The sequence below is a fragment of the Chiloscyllium plagiosum genome, unplaced genomic scaffold (assembly GCF_037043375.1).
Source record: "Chiloscyllium plagiosum isolate Xiang-an unplaced genomic scaffold, Cpla_swu_hap1 HiC_scaffold_2, whole genome shotgun sequence".
Classification (NCBI taxonomy): Eukaryota; Metazoa; Chordata; class Chondrichthyes; order Orectolobiformes; family Hemiscylliidae; genus Chiloscyllium; species Chiloscyllium plagiosum.
The window spans coordinates 106,458,281-106,484,228 of record NW_028270140.1 but is presented as its reverse complement, the minus strand read 5'-3'; the positions used below and the strand labels follow the sequence as shown (position 1 = coordinate 106,484,228).

Genomic DNA, 25,948 nt, shown 5'->3' with positions numbered 1-25,948 from the left:
TTGTCAAAGAACCCCTAACCTCTATAACAGCCCTTTGAAATGATTTATAACTACAAGTTTCATAAAGTCATATTTTTAAGCTGGTTTATTTGAGTGTATGTAACATCTTATCAGAGATTTTGTAATGTATAAAGGAATCCTGTCTGATTTGATTAATTTTAGACCCAATTATCCTTCGAGTCCAAGAAGGAAGTGTTGCCAATTTCACAGTTGTTAGAAATGGATCTACTGACATGGTCGTTGCTGTTGTTTATGATGTTGAGAATGGGGGAGCATCCAGCACCGAAGGAGACTTCCTTTCTCCGGGTGAAAATAATACACTGGTATTTGAAGTTGGAGAAAGGGCTAAGACTGTTTTTGTTGCTATTAATGAAGATGATATCCCTGAAACAGATGAAATATTCTACATTGTGCTGCTTCATTCTACAGGTACTATTATTTTCTGTTTTTCTATAAAAAGCAATTGACGCTTGTTGCACACACTGACGTCTAGACTCATTTTTTTTCTTTTTCCTGAAAAGAAAAAAACAAGATTGTAAGCTATCAAAATGGGTTCACATTAGATCTAGTTCAGTTCTGGCGAGAGGTCATCAAGTTTGTTTCTGTCCACAGATAGTGCCTGACCTGCTGAGCTTTTTCTATTCTTTGGTTCAGATTTCCAGCAGTCAAAGTTTTTTTTTGTTACAATGAACAATGGTTTTGTTAAAACTATTACAGTGTTTAAGTAATACCCTACAGTTTAACTATTTTAGTAAAATATAGCAGATTGTTAGTTCAGTTCAGAATAACGATTTCTGAGAAATTTCAGGTAAAAATGTCTTATAACGAAACATTGGACAGACTTGGCTTATATCCTTTGGAGACCCATTCTAAAAGACGAAATACATAGCAATCTAGGTTTGTTCAAAAGATAAATTCAGCTGTATCTTTTGCGATAAATTCTGTGTCTTCTAGTCCTGCTTCGCAACCACCTGATGAAGGAGCAGCGCTTCAAAGGCTAGTGCTTCCAAATAAACCTGTTGGACTATAAACTGGCGTTGTGTGATTTTTAACTTTGTCCACCCCAGTCCAACGCCAGCTCCTCCAAATCTTTGGAGATTAGAACACCAAAAGGCAACTTAATTGAATTATAAAAGATCCTGAGGGGTCTTGATATGAAAATCAGATGTGGAAAAGGTGTTTCCTCATCCAGGAGAATCACAACCTAAGAATCAGTGTTTAAATTAAGAGAGGTTGAAATCAACTAGGAGAAAGTGAGGACTGCAGATGCTGGAGATCAGAGTCAAGAATGTGTTGCTGGAAAAGCACAGCAGGTCAGGCAGCATCCGAGGAGCAGGAGAATCGACGTCATCATCAGCCCTGATGAAGGGCTCCAGCCTGAAATGTCAATTCTCCTGCTCCTTGGATGCTGCCTGACCTGCTCTGCTTTTCCAGGAATATACTCTCATTTAAAATAAGAGTGTCTGCCATTTAAAACAGAGAAGAGGTAGTCCCTTTATCCTCTGAGGATCTTGAGACTGGAACTTTCTTCATGAAAAGAAGCAGTCTTTGGATATTTATGGTAGTGAGATTTTTGTTAAGTGAAAGGTTGCAGGGGTAGTTGAGAATGTGGGTTTGAGGTTACAATCACACCAGCAATGATTTTTTTGTTAAATGATAGAGCAAGCTCGAGGGGCCAGAATAGCTACTCACGTATAAATATGTATGTTCATTATCAAGTTAATATGAGTGAGGCTTACAACATTCATAATTGCTTCAAGCACATGGAACTTTTGTGACACTTTACTACAGATCTAGTTACTAAAGCAATTTTCTGAGTAGTGATGACTGGTTTGGATATTGCATTCATTTCAGTATAATTAAAATTAAGAATGGGAGGATTGCTTTTATGGAAGGAATAAACTGCTGGGTTCTCTTCATTTAACCAATCTTTTGATTTTAAACAAAATATTTACATTGCTTGCTGTTTATAGTGCAATTGTAAATCTGTTCTTTATAAGTGCAACTATCATGTTTAGTGTCCAGTAACCCTTCTGAAGTTCTGAAGATGGGCCACTGGACCTGAAATATTAACTCTGCTTTCTGTCCACAGATTCTGCCAGATCTGCTGAGTTTCTCCAGCAATTTCTGTTTTAGTTTCAGATTTCCAACATCTGCTGTTCTTTGCAATTTGTATAATGTTTAACTTAATGTATCGAGAAATGATTTGTTTTAAGGAAATGCTCATAACTTCACTGCATTCACGATTGAGCAAGATATTCCTGACATTGAGATTTACTTTTTTATGTGCTACAACCCATGGTGTTACTTATCTAAAACCCCCAAATCATTTATTAAAATAGTAATCCAACCAACTGATCCCATCTCTTGCATATTGAATCCCGAGTTTACTTGCTTCTTATAGGAGATACTGTTGTCTATGGGACCTCAAGGGCTACAGTTATTATTGAAGCAAATGATGATCCTCATGGAATTTTTTCACTTGAACCTTTTGAAAAGAATGTATTTGAAGGAATGGCCAACAATTTTACGTAAGTAGAAATTAATTTATCACTAATGGTAAAGATATGAAATTTGAGAGTAGAAGGAAAACCAACTGATGGGATTTGTATTAGCTTACATGTACCAGCAATAAAAACAAGTTACTTTGGAGTAATGTTTTTCATCTCTTATACTAGAAAACATATTGTTAGATACTTTGAATTGTGACTTTTTGTAATGGCTTTGATAACATAGATTCTATGGCTGAAATTCAAGCTGGGCCATGGTAACATCTCTCATTCTGGGATGGGGGCTATATAAGAATGGTACTTAACCTCCAAATAAACAATGAATTGATCCAAGAGGTTGGACGTGTAGTATACCTGGAGAATGGTGGAACAGTGGAGGGGATGGGTGTGGCATGGTACTGCTGACTCAAGGGATCAGAATACTCATGAAGCAGCTTTGAGGTAAACCCTGTGAGAGAGCAGGGTTTGTGGAGTTAGCAATTACATAAGTGTATTTTTTGAAGAGGGACGTACCTGTAGCATCCGGGCATCCTTGCCTGCAACGTATAAGAGACAACATTGACTATCTTATACGTTGCAGGCAAGGATACCCGGAGGCATGATACATTGGGGAAACCGAGCAAAGGCTACGACAATGGATGAATGGGCACCGCACAACAATCAACAGACAGGAAGGTTCCCTCCCAGTTGGGGAACACTTCAGTGGTCCAGGACATTCAGCCTCGGACCTTCGGTTGACCATCCTCCAAGGTGGACTTCGGGACAGGCAGCAGAGAAAAGTGGCCGAGCAGAGGCTGATAGATAAGTTCGGTACCCATAGGGAGGGCCTCAACCTGGACCTTGGGTTCATGTCACATTACAGGTGACCACAATTGCACTATACACACACACACAGATACTCCTAAACACACACTCTCACATACACGCAGACACACATACACACAGACACCCACACACACCCTTACAGACACACATACTCCCACACTCACACATGCACCCCCTCACAGACTTAAGACACTCTGCACACACTACACACACACATACACTTTCTCACACTCACAACCCCCAACCCAGACAGACACACACAGACAGACAGACAAAGACCCACATGCACACATTTATTTTGTGGGGTGAATTTGTACTTTCAGGGTTACATTGTACTTTGCTCAAAAACTGCATGCATTCATGTAGAACTCTGAGCTCAAAACTGCATGAATTTATGTAAAACTCCGTTATCTCACTTTTTAGATTAGAATCAATCTAAACATCATGGCATAGACAGAGAACACAGGGGGCCAACACGGTGGCACAGTGGTTAGCACTGCTGCCTCACAGCGCCAGAGACCCGGGTTCAATTCCCGCCTCAGGCGACTGACTGTGTGGAGTTTGCACGTTCTCCCCGTGTCTGCGTGGGTTTCCTCCGGGTGCTCCGGTTTCCTCCCACAGTCCAAAAGATGTGCAGGTTAGGTGAATTGGCCATGCTAAATTGCCTGTAGTGTTAGGTAAGGGGTAAATGTAGTGGTATGGGTGGGTTGTGCTTCGGCGGGGCGGTGTGGACTTGTTGGGCCGAAGGGCCTGTTTCCACACTGTAAGTAATCTAATCTAAACACCTTCAACATATTGTCTAGTTATTACCATTGTTAACAGCTAATGCAACTTTTTAAAAAAAAGGTTTTGTGATTTACACATGAAAGAAGTGAAACTATCACTGTATTCTAACAGATGAAAGGCTTAACAGACAATCAATTCTTCAATGTATAATTTCAGTCACATCACACTGTAAATTTTTGCAATAAATTCTGTTTTAGGATTGAGCCCTCCACTATCACCTGATGAAGGAGTGTCACTCCGAAAGCTAGTGTGCTCCCAATTAAACCTGTTGGACTATAACCTGGTGTTGTGTGATTTTCAACTTAAGGTTAATATTCTGAGAGGTGGTTAGCTGAGATGATTAAAGATTGGTACAATATTACTGAAGTCGTGGGATCAATCTCTGTACCGAACAGTGTGCTTGTTCTAAGAGATGTTGTATCATTTCCTCATGTTGATTCATTTGGGATATGTGAAGCTGCAGCCCCTGTTTCAGTACCTAAGCAGGGGGATATTCTTCGAGCTTTGTTTGCATGTCAGCCCCATGCTGCCTCAGGAGACTAAAGATCAGTAAGGGCGCAGGGGTGTGTGGGAGTAGCCAGCTTCGGAGCCTGACTAAGTTGACCATTACTAAGTACATGCAACAGGTGGATGTGTTTGTGGGTGTCATGTGACTGTCTGTTCTTTTTCAGTCATGTATGTACCCAGCTGTTCTGCTCGAGGCAGCCCATTGTGACTGCTTGAATTCTTAAGACCTTCTGTGACTATTGGGTTCTGGGTTCAAGTCCAATTTCAGGACTTGAGCACAAAACCCAAGGTCAATGTTCCAGTGCAGTACTGGCAGTATGCTGCATTGTTGGAGTTGAAGTCTTTCAAAGGGATGTTAAATGTAGGTCCCCTCTACTTCCCTTGCGTTAATATAAAAAATCCATAACACTGTCTGCCCTTATATGTTGTGCTTCTTTTATCAATTCATTTATTTGTTTAGTTGATATACTCAAAAGAATATGAAGGACACTTCAGGGTGTTGCTTCAGTGGCTTCACTCTTGCCTCTGAATCAGAAGGTTCTGGGTAAAAGGCCAACTCCAGGACCTCAGCACAAAGTAAGGTAGACATTTTAGTGGAGTTCTGCATCATTGGAAAAATCTGCTCTCAAGGGAAATAACACTTGAGTGTCCCTTCAAGGGCTGGTTCAATAGGATATTTTTATTTAATACACAAAGTATGAGGTACTAATTGACAGTTGTAGTGGTGTGTTGCAGGATTAGGTGATAGACATTTCTAATGTCTCACTTTGAGTAAATCTAAAATTGAGTAACGAATGACTTCTGGTCTCCTCCTTCACCAACTAGCTAAAAGAATTTTCACAATTCTCTGGCTTTCAACGCTTTTGATTCCGATCTTTGTAATGCCACTGTCAACAGAAGAATGCTAGGTTAATGTCACACACTGTGGAGGCAGACAGGATCAGCACCAGTCAGCTGACAGGTTTGTGTGAAGTTCAGTGCTAAATTTGAAATTGAAACTGTTGAATGTTACCTGAGCAGCAGGTGCTGGCATCATGAATATCTGCAAACATTTTCCAAGATAAGGAGAGATCAGTGAACAGCTTCACAGTTTTTGACCACTGTTTGTGTGACTTCAGTGGCCCATTTCAAGAGAACAAGAGAAAGAAACTTTGGGATAGTTTCTTTTAGGAGTTAGAAGAGATAAATGATAATGCCAAGTATGCTGATCTGTGATAACAGATCTGGAACCTAGCATAAGTAGCAAGGTTGTGAATTCATCTTCAGAATACAGTCTTCTGTCCTGATGACAAGTTATAATCTTTTTAACTGTCTCTATTTAGACATTGCTCCTGTAGACGGCAAGGTGTGTAGCAATCTGTGATGCCAGGCAGAGCTCTGATGAGTCCTTTGAAATTCTAATTTCTTTAGTCAAAACTAACTGAAAATCATAATTTCAAGCTTTTCTTTTTACTGTTTGTTTTATTTAACACTTCTGTCGTTGATGAAGTAACTTCTGTCAACTCAAAATCATAAACAGTGAAATACATCTGATTTAAAACATCATTTTCCTTTCATTTTTGTTATTTTGCCTACAAACAGGATTATAAGACAGCGAGGAAAATTTGGCAATGTCTCTGTTTCGTGGCAGCTGTTCAGTAATGATTCTCTTTTGGAACCTGGGGAAGAGTTTTTAGAAACGACTGGGATGGTCCTGTTCACAACTGGGGAACATGCCCGTCCCATAACACTTTATGCACTTGCTGATGGGACGCCAGAATTCAGTGAAATGTATGTTCTGAGGTTGCTCAATGTTTCAGGTATGTGTTTTACTTGGAAAAATAAATTCGTACTGAGTATACCAGCTGGTTTTCGACAGCAAGGTGACCTCTACCTCTCTCACAAATGCCTTCAGTTGTGTTCAATGGCTGCCACAAACTAATGTTTCAGGAAGGCCTGTTGAAGTATTGTTCTATTTTATATATTGTCAAGAAACTGCAGTGCCGTTTTGCTATCATTTTATGATCATAAAGATCTGAAATTTATGACTGCCTGTAAATGAAATTATGTAAAGTACCTTTTTTTTTTGGAACACATCAAATTTCAAACTTTTCCAGAGTTTTCTCAAAGAACTGGAAAAAGAGATTTTTTTTTTAAATACACTCTGCTATATCATGTTAAAATATTAAATGCATTTGTAATAAATTCTTCCGTTTATTATATTAAAATAATTTTAAATAATAAGCTAATTTCTCCACTTAAGTAATTGAAAGAGAAAATCCAAATGTATTAATTGTTTAATAATAACACAGACTCGCAACACGTAAAATTTGACCTTTCATGTTCGTTTTGGCGATGAATGATTCTTGTTGAACAAGCCTTAGATTCATAGTTGAAACAATTACTTGCCGTAGCAATTAAAAAAAAATGTATGTCTTTGCTAGAGTTATAATAGTCTTAGATTTAAAAAGTACTATAATCTAAAATAGAATTTGATACTAGTCCAGAACAATAATTTTGGAAAGATTTATCAATTTCTTTTTGTTAACTCCATAGGAGGATCCCCTGGTTCTGGTGCTAAGTTATCAAATGGCAGTCTGAGCACAAATGTTGTGATTCCATTTAATGATGATCCTTTTGGAGTTTTTGTTCTGGACCTAGAAAGCCAAGACAGGGAAGTTGCAGAAGACATCCTTTCAGTTGATGATATGTCACATATTACAAACTTTACTATTCTGCGACAAAAAGGCACATTTGGGGATGTTCGAATTGGATGGGAGATACTGTCCAGTGCATTCAGGCATGGATTGCCTGAAATGACAGACCTTTTACTGGTTGGAACTTTTCCCAACTCTGTTGAATTACGACCTCATTCAAGAAGACATCACACCGGGACAGATGCTCTCTACTTTAGTGGAGCAGAAGGTGTTTATGGAACCATTAACCCAGAATATCATCCAAGGATAAATAATACACTTGCAAATTTTACATTATCTGCATGGGTGATGCCTAATCTCTACACTGATGGATTTATTATCTCTAAAACAAACATCAATGGTAGTATTTACTATGCCGTGAAAGTGATGACTAATGAATCTTCTGTGTCACTAATGTTCCACTATTCTGTTTTGGGGTCAAATACTACTCATGTTGCCACAGTAACAGCATTGAATCAGATTGAAGAAATGACTTGGATACACATTATCATCATGGTATATGATGGGATAATTGAATTTTATTTGGATGGGACTCAACTTCCACCTGGCGTTAAGAGGCTTAAAGGAGAAATAATTGCAGATGGTAAGTGTTCACAACTAAGGATTGAACACAATTTAGTAGTGCCTTTGGATTGCCAGTTTTTGCTCCAAGCAACTTGGTTATCAGTGACAAATCACCAGTCTGTAAGAGTCAGTGGTGTTCTTTCCAGGAGTTCTGCATTAAAACAAGTAGTTTGGGATCCATTCTTTCATGACAGCGAGACTTCTGGTGACAGTTTGAAGGTGATTGTCCTTAATGGCTAAAATCATAATGTCCATCTTCTCTGAACTGTCTAAGTGTCTATAGAACCCCACTTGGAAAGATACTGTCAATCAGAAAGTTAAAATGATATTTAGTCAGGCAAATGAGATCAAACAAATGCTCATTAACTCAACATTTCTCAGAAAGTGCAGAAAATCTGTCTTCTAATGTATATTTTTAATTCACAGAATCAGTTATTTATCATAAATAGAATCACTGTATTTGTTAAAGTTTTTTTTGATATTTTAGTTAAAGAATACATCAGTGGATGAGGACAAGCAGCTCTTTGATTAGAATAGATTCCCTATAGTGTGGAAACTGGCCCTTCAGCCCAACAAGTCCACACTGACCCTCCGAAGAGTAACCACCCTTGTCTGAGGAATGCACCTAACAACCATGGACAATTTAGCATGGCCAATTCACCTGACCTGCATAATCTTTGGAACGTGGGAGGAAACCAGAGTACACAGAAAAAGCCCACGTAGACACAGGGAGAACATGCAAACTCCACACAAACAGTCACCCAAGGCTGGAATCAAACCTGGGACCTTGGTGCTGTGAGGCAGCAGTGCTAACCACTGAACCACCATGCCACTCTAACAAAGAGATTTACTTTTGGCTATAGCTCTCATTTCTGCATTCCTCTTAAGCAAAACGTCTTGATGTTGATATAAAATGAATTATTTCTATAGTTCAGAGAGCTTTCTTTCTGGCAGGTTCCAAGTTAAAACTGTTTATGCTAATGAAATTGGAATAAGGAGATAGATCAGATAAACTAATGGCTGAGGAGATGGTGCAGTGGGCAAGGATTTTGGATCATTAGGATCACTTCTGGGAAAGAAAAGGCCTATTGAAAGGGGATGGGTTTCACCTGAACTGGAAGGGGGCCAATATCCAGGTGGGAAGGTTTGCTTGTGCTATTCAGGATGCTTTTATGCCAGAAGGGAGGGTGGGTGGGGAGTAATAGTGAGAATACAAAGACAGATGTGGATGGTTCTGAATTAAATAAAAAAGGAACACATTAGTTAGAAAAGGCAGGCAAGGACAAGTGAGAGAATGCGGTAACTCTGAAGAATTCCACTGCATTTATTTCAGTACAAGGGATCTTACAGGTAAACTAATGAACACAGGGCATGTATTGGAACATGTGATTGGGATGTCATTGCTATTACAGAAGCATTGGGAGAGACAGGACTGGCAGCTCAATATTATAGGGTTTAGATACTGTAGGAAGGATAAACAGGGAGGCAAGAAAGGAGGGGGAAAGACATTTTTGATTAAGGAAAACATTAGTGCTATACTTAGAATATTTCTGAGGGATCATCCAGTGAAGTTACATGGGTGGAACTCAGAAATAAGAAGGGGATGATCACCTTGATGGGATTGTACTATAGGACCCAAATAGCCAGAGGCAAATTGAGGAGCAAATAAGTAGAGAGATCTCAGATATATGTAAGAATAATAGGGTTGTCGTAGATAGGGGATTTTAACATGACAGACAAACATTGGGACTGCCAGAGTATTAAGGGCTTAGATGGCGATAAATTTGTTAAATGTGTTCACGAAATTTTCTTTATCAATATGTAGATGTACCTACTAGAGAAGGAGCAAAACTTGACCTCCGCTTGGGAAATAAGTCGGGGCAAGTGAATAAAGTGTTAGTCGGGGAGTTAGTCGGGGAGCAATTTGGGACCAGTGATCATAATTCTGTTAGTTTTAAAATAGTTATGGAAAAGAATAGGCCTTGTATGAAAGTTAAATTTCTTAACTGGAGTAGGCAAATTTTGATGGTGTGAGACAGGAACTTTCAAAAGTTGATTGGGGTCTATTCACAGGTCAAGAACTGATTGACATGTGGGAGACTTTCATAAATGAAATAACGAGAGTTCGGAGGCGTTGTATTCCTGTTAGACTGAAGGGTAAGGCTTGTAACTGTAGGAACAATGGATAAATAAGGATATTGATGCTTAGTCAATAACAAGAAGGAGTCATATATTAGCTCTTGACAACTGGTGTCAAGTGCATCTCTTGAAAAGGAGTGTGGGGCATTGAGATACCCTAGCAGATAAGGTTAATGATAATCTGAAGAGATTCTACAAGTATATTAAGAGCAAAAGAGCAACTACAGAAAAAATTGGGTCCCTTGAAGTTCAACGAGGTCAGCTATGTGTGGAACGCATTGAGATGGGAAAGATACTAAACGGATATTTTGCATCATTCTTTACTGTGAAGGAAGAAATGGAGGCTAGAGAACTTGGGAATGTAAATATTGATGTTTTGAAAAGAGTTCACATGTCAGAAGATGAAGTGCTGAAGGTCTTCAAAAAACATTAAAGGCGGATAAGTCTTTGGGACCTGATCAAGTGTACCCCAGGACGTTGTGGGAAGTTAGGGAAGAAATTGCTGGGCCCACAGCAGAGATATTTGTACTATTCACAGACATGGATCAGTTGCCAGATGACTGGAGATTGGCTAATGTTTTGCCTTTATTTAAGAAAGGCTGTAAGGAAGAGCCTAAGAACTACAGATCTGTGAGTCTGTGAGAGTGGTGGCTATGCTGTTGGAGGGGATTCTGAGAGATAGGATTTACATGTGTTTGAAGAGTCAAGAACTGATTAGGCATAGTCAACATGGCTTTGTCCGTGCAAAATTGCGTCTCACAAACTTGATTGAGGTTGATGGGGCAGAGTGGTAGACGTTATCAACATAGACTTTATTAAAGCCTTTGACAAGGTTCTGCTTGGTAAACTGATTAGTAAAATTAGATCACGTGGGGTTCAGGGAGAGCTTTCCAATTGGATGCAAAATTGGCTTGATGGTAGGAGACAAAGGGTGGTGGAGGAGGGTTGATTTTTGAACTGAAGGCCTGTGACCAGCAGTGTTCCACAAGGATCTGTGCTGGGTACACTGGTGTTTGTAACTTATTTGAAAGGTTTGGATGACAATATAGGAGGCATAGTTAGTAAATTTGTGGATGACACCAAAATTGGTGATAAAGTGGACAGTGAAAAAGGCTATCTAAGATTAGAAAGGGATCTTGATCAATTGGACCAGTGGGCTGAGAAGTGGCAGATGGAGTTTAGTTTGGATAAATGAAAGTATTTTGGAAAAACAAACAAGGGCAGGATTTATAAAGTTAATGGTAGGACCCTGGGTGATGTTGTCGAATAGAGACCTCAGGGTTCAGGTACATAGTTCTTTGAAAGTTGTGTCACAGGTAGATAAGGTGGGGATTTAAGACTTTTTGCACACTTGCTGTCATTGCTCAGACCATTAAGTATTGCATTTGGGATGTCATGTTGAGGATGTACAGGATGTTGGTGAGGCCACTTCTGGAGTGCTGTGCACAGTTCTGGTCGCTATGCTGTAGGAAGGATATTATTGAATTGGAGAGCATTTAGAAAATATTTATCACGATGTTGTCGGGGATAGAGTGTTTGAGTTGCAAGGATAGGCTGAATAGGCTGGGACTTTTTTCACTGGAGCGTGAAAGGTTGAGGGTTGGTCTTGTAGAGGTATGTAAAATTATGAGGGGCATAAATAAGGTGAATAGCAAAAGTCTTTTCTGTCGGGTGGGGCAGGTCAAAACAAGAGGCCATATATTTAAGGTGACGGGGAGGGGCAACTTTTTCACACGGAGAGTGGTTGGATGTGGAATGAACTGCCTGAGGAAGTGCTAGATGCAGGTACAGTTACAACATTTAAAAGACACATGGACAGGTATACGAATAAGAAAGGTTAAGAAGGTTTTGGGCCAAATGCAGGTAAGTGGATCGAGTCAGTTTGGGAAACTTGGTTGGCATGGACTGATTGGACTGAAGGATCTGTTTCTGTGCTGTATGACTCATTGACTCTTTATTTGAATATTTATAAACTGAATGTTTTTCTGAGGAGTTGCAAGCGAGTGCAAATTTATACTCTGCTCATTTTTTTTTCAGAAATGAAAGAGCTCTGCAGAGGAGTTTCTGATCAGGGCTCCTTCAGCAAGGCAGAGGGTAGTTCCATTCTGATAGCTCACTTGTAGTGCAGAATGGTTGGAATTGGCAATCCTGCTCTCTTTTTTACACCAGTCTGTTGCCATATTTCATAACTTCAGGGTCCAGCATCCTAGACTGCTCCTTTGAGAGGTCCTGTGAAAGGTTAAACACATAAAGAAAGTGTAAGTTTCGAGTGTTAGATGGGTTGGGTGCTGGGTGGCCGGAGGTAGGATGCCTTGTGGCTATAGTGCATGGCAGAAAAGGGATCATATAAGTGATGGAGAGGTTAGAGTAGAGTGGCATAGGCAGGAGATGTTGGATCTGGTGCAGGGCACTGGGGTGGGAGTGCCTTTTTGTCAGGGAGTGTTGTCGGGTGCATGGTGTGGGGGTGGGGGTCTGTTTACAGAAGCGATGGACTCGGGTATGGAGAGGATGGGGATTCTGGTCTTTCTCCTCCCCCTCTGTCAACAGCTTAAAAAGGACATCAAGTTTGAAATGGTTTCCCTGTCCACAGATACTGCCAGACATGCTGAATTTCACCAGCATGTTCTGTTTTGATTTCAGATTTCCTACACTCACTGTATTTTGCTTTTATTTGAGCAGACCAAATGTACAGCTTGTCTTCCTGTTTGTTTAAAGTGTCCTGTCTTCCGTATGAGGAGCCACTACCGAGAGCTCTGCCCTCTGCTAGCTTTGAGAGAAAGTCCAATTCCTCAATGTCTAGCTGAAGAGACACCACAGGTGGTGATTCATACTGGCCAATACTTTTCATCCAGGCGGTCTGTTGTGCCAGCTAAATTTTGACCAATGTGGCAAGTAAAAGAGAGGCCAACGGGTGAACCATTGCCCACAAGGCTCATGACCTTTCATACAACTCATGCATATGTACAGCAAGCAAATAAGAGGCTGATAAGTGCAACGTTAGCTTTGCACCACAAAACTGACAGGCTCTGACCATCTCCAATAAGAGGGAATATACCTATTTTCCGTTAACAATTTAATGGAATTTGCATAGTTAAATCTCTCACCATCGACATTCTGGGTTGCCCTTGACTGGTACCTCAGTCTGACCATCTATACAAATACTGTGGCTCCCAAAGAAGGTCTAGAGCTGGGACTCCAGCAATGAGTAATTTACTTGCTGAGTCCTCAAAGCATGTCCATAAGGCCCAAGTAAGAGGTGTGATGCATGAGTACTTAAATGAGTGCAAACCCAGTAACACCCAAGAAAGTCAACACCATTCAATGAAAAAATCAATTTGATCACGATCCCTCCTACCACTTTAAACATTAGCTTCCTCTGCTACTAGAACACAGTTATTAGTCTGTTCCACCTACAAGGTGCACTGTAGAAACTTGTTAAGGATTCTTTAGCGTCCCCTTCCAAACTCAAAGTCACTACTTCCCCAGACATATGAAGAAATGAACAACTTGCCCTCCAAGTCCCACACCATCCTAACTTGAAAATATATTGCTGGTCCTTCACTTTCACTGTTAAACTTCCAGGATTCCTCCATAACCGTACTGAGTACTGAATACTTACCCCATATTGAGTGCAGTGATTTGAGAATGTTGGCTCACTGTCGCCATCTAGGGGATAATTTCACATGGACATAAATTCTGGGCTTGTCAGCAATGCTTACACTCCAACAGTGATTATCTTTTTGCTTAGAAAGGAAATTTTGCTCCTACAAAAAGCATGGTAGAATGCTGAACCAAGCCTTTCACTGCAGTACATGACAGAGTTAGCATCAAGATTTATGGTGGCCTGCTGCATGCTGTATTTCACTACCACAAGAGGCCAGATTTGCCTGAAACTTTAACTGTTTTTCTCTCCACAATACTTTCAGACCTGCACATGTTTCTAGGATTTGTTTTTATTTCGAATTTTCACCCTTCCTGATTGGGACTGTCCATGAAAATCTAATTTGGGTTCAATACCAGTCACTGCAATTCTGATTCCCAATTGCCAATAGCTCCTTCCCTTCCTCTGTCACTGAACAGCACAGCATTAATGACTCAAAATGTAAAAATAAAAGCAAACACAAATTAAACATTCCAAATAAAGTTCCATAATGAAATCATATAATTCACGTGAAAGTCACCTTTTTTTCCTTGCACATTCCCTCAGCTTCTGTCTTCCATCTGCCTCATTTTCTCAAGTACAATTATAGATGGACTATAAATGTTGGATTTGTCAGCATTGTCCACTTGCCAAACGTGATTTTTTTTGAAGAAGCAAGCCATGTTACCACCCAAAATGTGGTAAAGTGCTGAAACAACCTTTCACTGCCCAGACAACTGCAGGCAAGTGACACTGCACTCATCATGGGGTAGGTATACTCAGAGTGGGAATAAATGGGATGGTAGGCAATGACTGGTTCAATATGTTCTATGTTCAGCATTGTCCCAGTGACCACATCATGTTTGGGGTCCCAGCTATTCATAATGTACGTGCAGACCGAAATGAGGGAATTAAATGTATCATTCCCAAGTTTGCTGATGACACAAAACTAGATGGTGTTGTGAGGAAGATGTAAACAGACTTCAAGGTGATCTAGACAAGTTGGATGAATGGACAAACACGTGGCAGATGGAGTGCAATATGGCTAAATGTGAAGTTATGCAGTTTGAAGACAGGAACAGAAAGAGAAGACTATTATTTAAATGATAAGATATTGGGAATTATGAATCCTGGAGTGTCTTAGATTCCCTACAGTGTGGAAACAGGCCCTTCAGCCCAACAAGTCCATACCGACCCTCCGAAGAGCAACCCAGATCCATTTCCTTATATTTACCCCTGCACCTAACACTATGTACAAAGAAATCTTGGTGTCCTTATACCTCAGTCAAAAATAGTAGATAGGTAGATGCAGCAAGCAACCTTGAAAGTAAATGTCATTTTGGCCTTCATTGCAAATGTATGAGTTCAGAAATAGGGATATGTTACTACACTTATACAACAACTTGGTGAGACCGTGCATAAACTATTATGTGCAGTTTTGGTCTTCCTACCTAAGAAAGGGTGTTCTTGCCATGTAGTCAGTTCTGCTATAATGTGGTAGTTCCATTCTCGTGCAATTCCGTATTATAAGAAAACCGTGTAATAGCAGCACCATTTAAACTAATAAGGTCGGAATCATGTTATAACCAATGCATGCTTTGATAGTTTGTGCTGTAGAAACAGTGTGCTCACTTTGTCAATTGGGTTCTGGTGAATTTGCATTAATGAAGTGCACATTATAAGCAGAATGACCTGTACAGCAGAGGTTCACTAGATTGATACTGAGAAAACTGAGACTGCCCTATGAGAAAAGATTTGTTTGACTGGACCTGTATTCACTCCAGTTTAGAAAAATTGGAGGGGACCTATTTGAAATGTGTAAAATTACTACAGGATTAGACAGACTAGACGCAGTGAAGATGTTTTCCTGGTTGGGGATCTAGAACCAAGGATAGAGTATTAGGATACAGGGTAGACTATTAAGGGCTGAGATGAAGAAAACTTAATTCAGTCAAAGAATAATGAATTTCTGGAATCCTCTACCACAGAAGACTTTGGAGGTTAAGTAACTAAATATAATCAATAAAGAGACACATTTTGAGAGTTGAAAGTCTTCAAGGCATATGGGGAGAAAACAGGAAAATGGTATTGAGACAGATGTCTTATCATCTTGAGTGCTGGAGCAGGCTTGAGGGTTGAATGATCTTCCCCTTATATTTTCTGTGCTGTATGTTCTGTGTTCATCGTTGTCCCAGTGACCACATCATGGCTGGTAGAAAGCTGCTGAAATTCATTGAAGGAGACTGGAGGTGGCATTGCATCGTGATCTTGAGCAGCTGTGGACCTGGAGCTACGGACTACGGAGCATCTATCTGGGTAGTTAGCTGATTGGCAGTAGCAATGGGATGGGTACTGGCAGATTGTCAGTGATGCCTTGAACATTGGAAAAGGACAATGGGGTCATGCTCCATTGAGCCAATGCCATGCCTCCACAATGGAGTCTCAGCAATCCAAGCAAATTGTTGGAAGACAGATTGTTATAGTGACCTGCAGGACCTGTTGTACAATGCAATGTAAAGCTCAGATGAGAGTAGTTTGTGTTTGTGTGGCAGCAGACTGACCTTCTGAGTCTGCCTGAGCATCCACTGCAGCACTCTGGTCATTGGCTGCCTGTTGTTAATACACAAGTAGAGATTACAACATGGTCCATCGGATGTGACATCGTGTTTGGATCTAACAATGTGCAAACAAAATAAGCTCCTGTTTTGGTACTTGAATGAATATTGTACAAGCTCTGCGCAGAACTCTGTTGCTGGTGGTCTCTTCCATGATCTTTGATATTGTGTGCAACTTTCCTGGCAAGCTTGCCAATGGTGCATTTCATTGTGCAAGCACATCACCATTCTTCTTGTAGATTCAGTAATTTAATGGTAATATATATTTATTTAAAATTCTAATATGCTTTGCTAGAAATTTGACTTGGGCAGTAGCACAGTGTTGGAAGTGTTGGATCTCTTTTCTGTACTCCACCTCACGTTCACTTGCATTGCGGTTAATATTATTGAATAAATAAACCACATTTTGCAAATCCTGTTTTAAAATCATTTTAACTTGCTCAAAGAAGATATACTGAATAATTTTGTCATTTCATTGGTGGGCATTTGTCAGTTCCTACCAAAATCATTTCATTTACTCTTAAGAAAAAGGTTAAAAGATAATAGGTGAGTGCTTGTGCACCGAAGAGGATGAGTGGAATTATAAACACCTTCGTAAATCAGTGCAATGTTATAGTGTTGGCCTGAGTGTGACAAATCAGTGGAGCCTAGTTTGGGCAAATTGAATCTTGAAGTAATATAAACCCACATACGTGTAACCCACATATGTTTAAAACTCGCTGATATTCTGTACTGTTTGTCTGATTCCTCCAGGTGATGTTGATATTTCCCATTGTACTCTCTAACTGTTTTCTCTGCCAGTGATAATGCTTTTGTAATCTGATTTAACCTGCAGTAAGTTCTTCTTTCGTACGTTAGAAAACATAAGATAAAATTAATTTAAACAGCTGTCTATTCTGTAAACTGTGGTTTACCCTAGTTCTGTGGAAGTCTTGAAATCTTTGCCATTCTTATGTATAGCTCATATATTAAGTTTAAAAAGTTTGCAGATTTGAACAATCCAATAATAATCATCCTTTTGTTGAAAATGATAATTAAATTTGAAAATAGTTCTATATTCTACAATTATTTACAACACTATTCTACGTCTCTAGGCCCTGGTGTTTTAACTGTTGGGGCAGATGCTGATGGAATGAACAGGTTTGCAGGACTCATGCAAGATGTGAGACTATATGGTTGCAAACTGAACCGAGCAGAAATCCATGAAATTCATGCTACTCCGGCAAAGGCTGATCTGCATCCAATATCGGGATACCTGGATTATAGACATGGTGAAAAAAAGAAGTCATTTATTGTTGCTGCAAGGGATGACAGCGAAGAGGAAGGGGAAGAAACTTTCATATTAAAAGTGACCACTGTGCACGGTGGAGCCAGAATATCACAAGATAATACCATAGCCACGCTACGTGTACAAAAAAGTGATAATGCTAATGGATTGTTTGGTTTCACTGGGACCTGCATTCCACAGGTAAAATTCATATTTTCATATTGCTGAAAATGAACCTAACAACTTAAGGCAATTTCAAGCTGCAAGATTTTAGCTGAGAGCCATGAAAATTGAGACCTTTATATATCATAGAACGCAAAAGCTTGTAGGTTAGGAAGAAGCCCTCCTGGTAATTGTGCATCTAAGTCTTCTCTGTTAACATTATCTCAATCTATCCCCACTGGGCTGCCATACCACCATAAGCATTAAGAAGCAAACAGTGTACCAGTTGTTCTTTTGCAAGTTTGCTGTCTTCTACTTAACTACTTTGTGTGACACACTACTGCATGCTGGAGCAGTTTCAATAAATAGAAAAAGTACTTCCAACATCTCTTAGTGGCAGCTTAATTTGGTGACCCCAATCATTCAGTCTTCTTTCCCCTTCAAGTCCTTTCATGATTTGAGATATGCCTAAAAAGTTCTGTTTATGGTATTTTCTACAATGGTGAAAATAAATCCGTTATCTCAGGTCTCTCCTTGTAATTACAGACTTTCTTAAATTTTATATCATCATGAGAGGTGGGGATTTGGGGAGTGGGGATGGTGCTGTAGTGTTAATGAGTTCTGGTAATTGTCTCGTGTTGAAATCCTGACACAGCAGCTGTTGTAATTTGAATTTAGTTAATAAATATGAAGTCTGCCATTTCTATTGAGTTCTGTCCATATAGGCCAAATTTTGCCCTGCTTGTTACTTTACGTAAATGTATACAATTTTATATTGGTGCTTGAAAGCATTTATACATTATGTTGTAGTAGGGTGTAAGGTTTAAACATAGAAACATAGACAAAAGGAGCAGGTGTAGGCCATTCAGCCTCCTAAGACTGCTCTGCCATTCAACAGGATCAAGACTGATTATTGTGTTCAATTCCCTAATCCTGCCCTTTCCTCGTATCCCACGATCCTTTTTGCCACGAGCAATATCCACCTCCTTCTTGAAAACACATAATGTTTTGGCTTCAGTCACTTTTTGTGGTAGTGAATTCCACAGGCTCACACTCTCTGGATAAAGAAATTTCTCGTCATCTCTTTCCTTATTTGAAACAGTTTGAAAGAATTAATGCTGAGGAATGCATTCAGTACCACCTAATGTGATGATGTCATATGGATTTGGGTGGGTGAACAGAGTTGGATCTTGAAGTAAGGCCTTCCCTCATATTAACATAACTTGTATCTAGTCACTATTATGTGATAAACTACATCATCATGTTTAAGACCAAAGCTTTTTCTATTAGCCTACCAGGTAGTTTTTCTCTGCCTCATTCGACCAAGTAAATCCTGTAGATCCCCACCAGGAAAGAGGGTAATGGAAGCAAATCCACCAAATGGCTTTTACACCATGATGAACTGTGGTTAGGATTCATCCTGTAAATAGCCACTGTGTTCATTTTTCTTTGAGAAGGTGACTAAGGAGGTGGACGAGGGGAAAGCGGTAGATGTGGTGTATATGGATTTTAGTAAGGCGTTTGATAAGGTTCCCCATGGTAGACTACTGCAAAAAATATGGAGGTATGGCATTGAGGGTGAGGGTGATGGCAAAGGTTCATCTTGGAGTGCCGTCACGAGCGGTGTTCTGCAAGGATCTGTTTTGGGACCATTGCTGTTTGTCATTTTTATAAATGACCTGGAGGAGGGGTTAGAAGGTTGGGTGAGCAAGTTTGCGGATGATATGAAAGTCGGAGGAGTTGTAGACAGTGAGGAAGGATGTGGCAGGTTACAGCGGGATATAGATAAGCTGCAGAGCTGGGCAGAAAGGTGGCAAATGGAGCTCAATGTAGCTAAGTGTGAGGTGATTCATTTTGGTAAGAGTAACAAAAAGATGGGGTACTGGGCTAATGGTCGGATACTTGGTAGTGTGGATGAGCAGAGAGATCTTGGTGTCCATGTACACAGATCTTTGAAAGTTGCCACACAGGTAAATAGTGCGGTGAAGAAGGCATATGGCGTACTGGCTTTTATTGGTAGAGGAATTGAGTTCCGGAGTACTGAGGTCATGTTGCAGTTGTATTAGACTCTGGTGCGGCCACATCTAGAGTATTGTGTGCAGTTTTGGTCGCCATACTATAGGAAGGATGTGGAGGCACTGGAACGGGTGCAGAGGAGGTTTACCAGGATGTTGCCTGGTATGGTAGGAAGATCGTATGAGGAAAGGCTGAGGCACTTGGGGTTGTTTTCATTGGAGAAAAGAAGGTTTAGGGGTGACTTGATAGAGGTGTACAAGATGATTAGGGGTTTAGATAGGGTTGACAGTGAGAATCTTTTTCCATGTATGGAGTCAGCTATTACAAGGGGGCATAGCTTTAAATTAAGGGGGGGTAGGTATAGGACAGATGTTAGGGGTAGGTTCTTTACTCAGCGAGTTGTGAGTTCATGGAATGCCCTGCCAGTAGCAGTGGTGGACTCTCCCTCATTATGGGCATTTAAGCGGGCATTGGATAGGCATATATCCCCACCCCCCAGAACCCCGAGGGGAACACTACCCCTGCTCATGTCTCCACCCCCATTCCCCCCACAATCACACCCACTCAGGTACTGGCTCCGACCCCACTCCCAGCTCCACACCCACACCAGATCCCAGCTCCCAGCCCTGCCGAGTTTTCACCATCCCTCCAGACCTCCCACTCACTGAGGACGAACGATCAGTCCTCAGCAAAGGACTCACCTTCATCCCCCTCCGTCCACGCATCAATGAATTTAACACATGCCGTGACATCGAACACTTCTTCCGTCGCCTCCGCCTCCGAGCTTACTTTCACAATCAGGACTCCCGTCCACCTTCCGAGGACCCCTTCGCCCGCCTCCAACACACTCCATCTACCTGGACACCCCGTGCTGGCCTATTACCTGCCCTCGACCTCTTCATTTCCAACTGCCGCCGGGACATTAACCGCCTCAACCTGTCGATCCCCCACTCCAACCTCTCACCCTCACAACGCGCAGCCATCCAATCCCTCTGCTCTAATCCCAACCTCACCATTAAGCCAGCGGATAAAGGGGGCGCAGTGGTAGTCTGGCGCACTGACCTCTACACCGCTGAAGCCAAACGCCAACTCGAGGACACCTCTTCCTACTGCCCCCTCGACCATGAACCCACCCCCCATCACCAAACCATCATCTCCCAGACCATACAGAACCTCATCACCTCAGGAGATCTCCCACCCACAGCTTACAACCTCATAGTCCAGGAACCCCGCACTGCCCGGTTCTACCTCCTTCCCAAGATCCACAAGCCTGACCACCCTGGCCGACCCATTGTCTCAGCATGCTCCTGCCCCACTGAACTCATCTCTACCTACCTCGACACTGTCCTATCCCCCCTAATCCAGGAACTCCCCACATACGTTCGAGACACCACCCACGCCCTCCACCTCCTCCAAGACTTCCGTTTCCCCGGTCCCCAACGCCTCATCTTCACCATGGATATCCAATCCCTCTACACCTCCATCCGCCATGACCAGGGCCTCCAAGCCCTCCGTTTTTTCCTCTTCAGACGTCCCCAACAGTACCCTTCCACCGACACTCTCATTCATTTGGCTGAACTGGTCCTCACCCTTAACAATTTCTCCTTTGAATCCTCCCACTTCCTCCAGACCAAAGGGGTAGCCATGGGCACACGTATGGGCCCCAGCTATGCCTGTCTCTTTGTTGGCTACGTAGAACAGTTGATCTTCCGTAATTACACCGGCACTACTCCCCACCTCTTCCTCCGCTACATTGATGACTGTATTGGCGCCACCTCGTGCTCCCGCGAGGAGGTTGAGCAATTCATCAACTTCACCAACACATTCCACCCCGACCTTAAATTTACCTGGACCATCTCTGACACCTCCCTCCCCTTCCTGGACCTCTCCATCTCCATTACTGACAACCGACTTGACACTGACATTTTTTACAAACCCACTGACTCCCACAGCTACCTGGATTACACCTCTTCCCACCCTATCTCTTGCAAAAATGCCATCCCGTATTCCCAAGTCCTCCGCCTCCGCCGTATCTGCTCCCAGGAGGACCAGTTCCACCATAGAACACACCAGATGGCCTCCTTCTTTAGAGACCGCAATTTCCCTTCCCACATGGTTAAAGATGCCCTCCAATGCATCTCGTCCACATCCCACACCTCCGCCCTCAGACCCCACTCCTCCAACCGTAACAAGGACAGAACGCCCCTGGTGCTCACCTTCCACCCTACAAACCTCCGCATAAACCAAATCATCCGCCGACATTTCCTCCACCTCCAAAAAGACCCCACCACCAGGGATATATTTCCCTCCCCACCCCTTTCTGCCTTCCGCAAAGACCGTTCCCTCCGTGACTACCTGGTCAGGTCCACGACCCCCTACGACCCACCCTCCCATCCTGGCACTTTCCCCTGCCACCGCAGGAACTGTAAAACCTGTGCCCACACCTCCTCTCACCTCTATCCAAGGCCCTAAAGGAGCCTTCCACATCCATCAAAGTTTTACCTGCACATCCACTAATATCATTTATTGTATCCGTTGCTCCCGATGTGGTCTCCTCTACATTGGGGAGACTGGACGCCTCCTAGCAGAGCGCTTTAGGGAACATCTCCGAGACACCCGCACCAATCAACCAAACCGCCCCGTGGCCCAACATTTCAACTCCCCCTCCCACTCTGCCGAGGACATGGAGGTCCTGGGCCTCCTTCACCGCCGCTCCCTCACCACTAGACGCCTGGAGGAAGAACGCCTCATCTTCCGCCTCGGAACACTTCAACCCCAGGGCATCAGTGTGGACTTCAACAGCTTCCTCATTTCCCCTTCCCCCACCTCATCCTAGTTTCAAACTTCCAGCCCGCACTGTCCCCTTGACCTGTCCGGATTTGTCCGACCTGCCTAGCTCCTTTTCCACCTATCCACTCCACCCTCTCCTCCCTGACCTATCATCTTCATCTCCTCCCCCACTCACCTATTGTACTCTATGCTACTTTCTCCCCACCCCCACCCTCCTCTAGCTTATCTCTTCACGCTTCAGGCTCTTTGCCTTTATTCCTGATGAAGGGCTTTTGCCCGAAACGTCGATTTTGCTGCTCGTTGGATGCTGCCTGAATTGCTGTGCTCTTCCAGCACCACTGATCCAGAATCTGATTTCCAGCATCTGCAGTCATTGTTTTTACCAGATGGAGGATAGTGGGCTAGTGTAGGTTAGGTGGGCTTGGATCGGCGCAACATCGAGGGCCGAAGGGCCTGTACTGCGCTGTATTCTTCTATGTTCTATATGCAATCAATTAATTAATCAAAAATTGCATTAAGTTTGTCAAACATGCATGGTTTTCTTCAATAAATAATTTACCTCATTCAACCTGACATGCTTCAATGTTATGACCCGGATTATAAGGTATCAAAGTCTTTGGATACCTTGAGAATTCAGCCTGGAAGCCACTTTTGGCCAACCAGAACTCATATTTCTGTAGTTGGCAACAAAAATTATTAGTGTCAAAGACAATTGATATTTACAGGATTGATTGTCAATAGTTAAAAATCACACAACACCACCAGGTAATAGTCTAACAGATTTATTTGGAAGTACTAGCTTTCAGAGCGCTGCTCCTTCATCAGGTAACCTGACAAAGGAGCAGCACTCTGAAAGCTTGTATTTTCAAATAAACCTGTTGGACTGTAACCTGGTGTTGTGTGATTTTTAACTTTGTCCATCCCTGTCCATCACCGGCATCTCCACGCCATGTCTTACAGTTCATACTCTTAATTTCCTTTATGGAGGTATGAAACATTATTGAAGGCTTTTTATTTCCAGATTGCAAAGGCCCTCTTTTATTCTCTGTTAGAACAGCATGGTGTCACTTATTTCCCCATGGGTGGAGTCTGTTATTCACACCGAATATAAAACTATTCCTGTTACCAAATCTGTTACTCAGTCAGCAGTTGGTGGACACTCTTGTTGCACAGTGGCATTGGAACATTAGTTCTAGAACTTCAAGTCCTGAGAGTTTGTCTATTATTTAAAATGATAATTGGCTAATTGGCCCATAGCTGTTTACTTTATCATTTTCTAATTTATTGATAGAATGTTTCTTGTTCTCCCCTCCAGTTAAATACCAGATGTTTAATTTGCAAATCTCTTGAACTACCTATAAATTTTGTTTTTCTCTTGCAGACATCTGAAGAGGGATCTACAATCTCATGTGTTGTGGAAAGAACAAGAGGATCCTTAGATTATGTTTATGTGAATTACACTATCTCACAGATTGAAAGTGACGACAGCAACATTAGTGATCTTGTCAATTCCACTGGTACTATTACCTTTGAACCTTGGCAAAGCTCAGAGGTAATGATAAATCTAAGCACCTGAAAATTAATTTTAAATGCTAGGGTGTGGAGCACCTTAGAGTACCAATAGGTGGAGCACTGTAGCTGCAATTTTTAGACATGTTATCTTGAATTTCTTACTTTGTAATATATCAGAGAACCATAACAGCTGGAGACCATAATATTGTCACGGCAATTTTGAAAAAGCCCCTGAAATGATCATGAAGTCTGATGCACGGGCCTAATTATGCTGACATGATGCTCAAGAAACGGTGATCTTCAAACTCTATTAGCTTGTGCATCTGTAATGTGGGTGACAAGTAATCATTTGAATGCAGTTCATTCATTCTGGAAGGGTATGAAGTTGATTGCCTTGCACTTGGAGCTGAAGAAGGGCTTATGCCCGAAACATTGACTCTCCTGCTCCTCAGGTGCTGCCTGACCTGCTGTGCTTTTCCAGTGCCACACTTTTTGACCTATTGGGGGAGTCAATTAAATTACTAAAAAACATGAAATAATTTCAGGAGAAAGAAAAAAATCTGGGAAATTCCTTTTGATCTAATTATCTTCGGGCATTGGTTCTTTCAATTCTTCATGGAGGTTTTTTTGTGTTGAATTTACGACATTACCTTACTTATTGCATAAGGTAGATTCTTTGTTTCAGTTATTTTGTCTATTTCAAATTTTGCTATATAATTTTATTTGGAATAAATAGAAAATAAGATGAGCTATTTTTAAAACTTGGATTTCAACAGGATATTTTCTGATAAGCCATGGGTTGGTTCATAATTTTTCTTGATCATCTTTTTTACCAGCTGTATCATTTGTTGTCTCAATTCTGATTTTGGTGCTTTTGCTTTTTATGAAGGTTTTGAACGTGCATATTGTAGATGATGACTTGCCTGAGCTTGCTGAACACTTCATCGTTTCTCTGGTTTCTGCAATTTCTGGAGATGGTAAAACGGGCTCCACTCCAACTAGCGGAGCCAGTATAGACCCAGAGAAGGCCAGCACTGAAATCACTGTAAAATCCAGTGACCATCCAAATGGTAATTATGCAATTAAAATATTAATGCTAATGTCTATATTGTGATTAAAAATTAATTACTAATTAGGATTGTGTAATTTGAAAATATTCAGGATCCTGATATACTGAGGCTTTTGCATTTGAATTGAAAATTCTTCTTGATGTTTGCTATACAGCCTTCCATGGTGCCAAAGTGATGTTGTAGAAGCAACTTTGATGCACTATTAAGCTGATGATTTCATGTTGGGTGTTTGTGTTTATTAGTTATTTGCTGCATTAATATTCAAGTAGAAAATAGTCCATATTTTGAGTTTAACACATAATCATGCATGGGAGGTTACTAGTTCTGGTTTGAAACTGGTATTGCTTTACTTTGGCTAAGTTCTTTGAGGAGAAAGTGAGGTCTGCAGATGCTGGAGATCAGAGCTGAAAATGTGTTGCTGGAACAGCGCAGCAGGTCAGGCAGCATCCAGGGAACAGGAGAATCGACGTTTCGGTCATAAGCCCTTCTTCAGGAATGGGGAAAAGAAAGGCTTATGCCCGAAATTTCGATTCTCCTGTTCCCTGAATGCTGCCTGACCTGCTGGGCTGTTCCAGCAACACATTTTCAGCTTTGGCTAAGTTCTGACAGGCAAGTAGTTCTAATAATTTCTCATTTTCATAGAAATCTGACTTGGTGTAAGTGGCATGGGAAAAACAGTAAGAGCTGGAAAACACCTCTCTAATAGGTAGAGTGGCACTTTTCTTGATGTGTAACGCAGGTAAAGTTGTCATAGTCCCGGAGGACCATGGGGCTGTTCTTTCATTATAGAGGGAGAACTGGTGATGGTTGAATCTGAGGGTTAGCTTGCCTCATGGGAGGGATGAGGTT

The 25,948-nt window shown here is 41.5% G+C and overlaps 1 protein-coding gene across 2 annotated transcripts in view; it reads left to right on the top strand.

Annotated features, from left to right (window-relative positions):
* adgrv1 (adhesion G protein-coupled receptor V1) overlaps nucleotides 1-25,948 on the top strand; it is a 571,861-nt gene that overhangs the window by 94,373 nt on the left and 451,540 nt on the right. For both annotated transcript variants that reach the window (XM_043709113.2, XM_043709105.2), the window contains 7 exons: nucleotides 163-429; nucleotides 2,405-2,531; nucleotides 6,210-6,427; nucleotides 7,164-7,907; nucleotides 17,377-17,750; nucleotides 23,899-24,069; nucleotides 24,919-25,099. In XM_043709113.2, coding sequence (XP_043565048.2) covers nucleotides 163-429; nucleotides 2,405-2,531; nucleotides 6,210-6,427; nucleotides 7,164-7,907; nucleotides 17,377-17,750; nucleotides 23,899-24,069; nucleotides 24,919-25,099 — 2,082 coding nt within the window. The remainder of the gene's footprint in view (nucleotides 1-162; nucleotides 430-2,404; nucleotides 2,532-6,209; nucleotides 6,428-7,163; nucleotides 7,908-17,376; nucleotides 17,751-23,898; nucleotides 24,070-24,918; nucleotides 25,100-25,948) is intronic.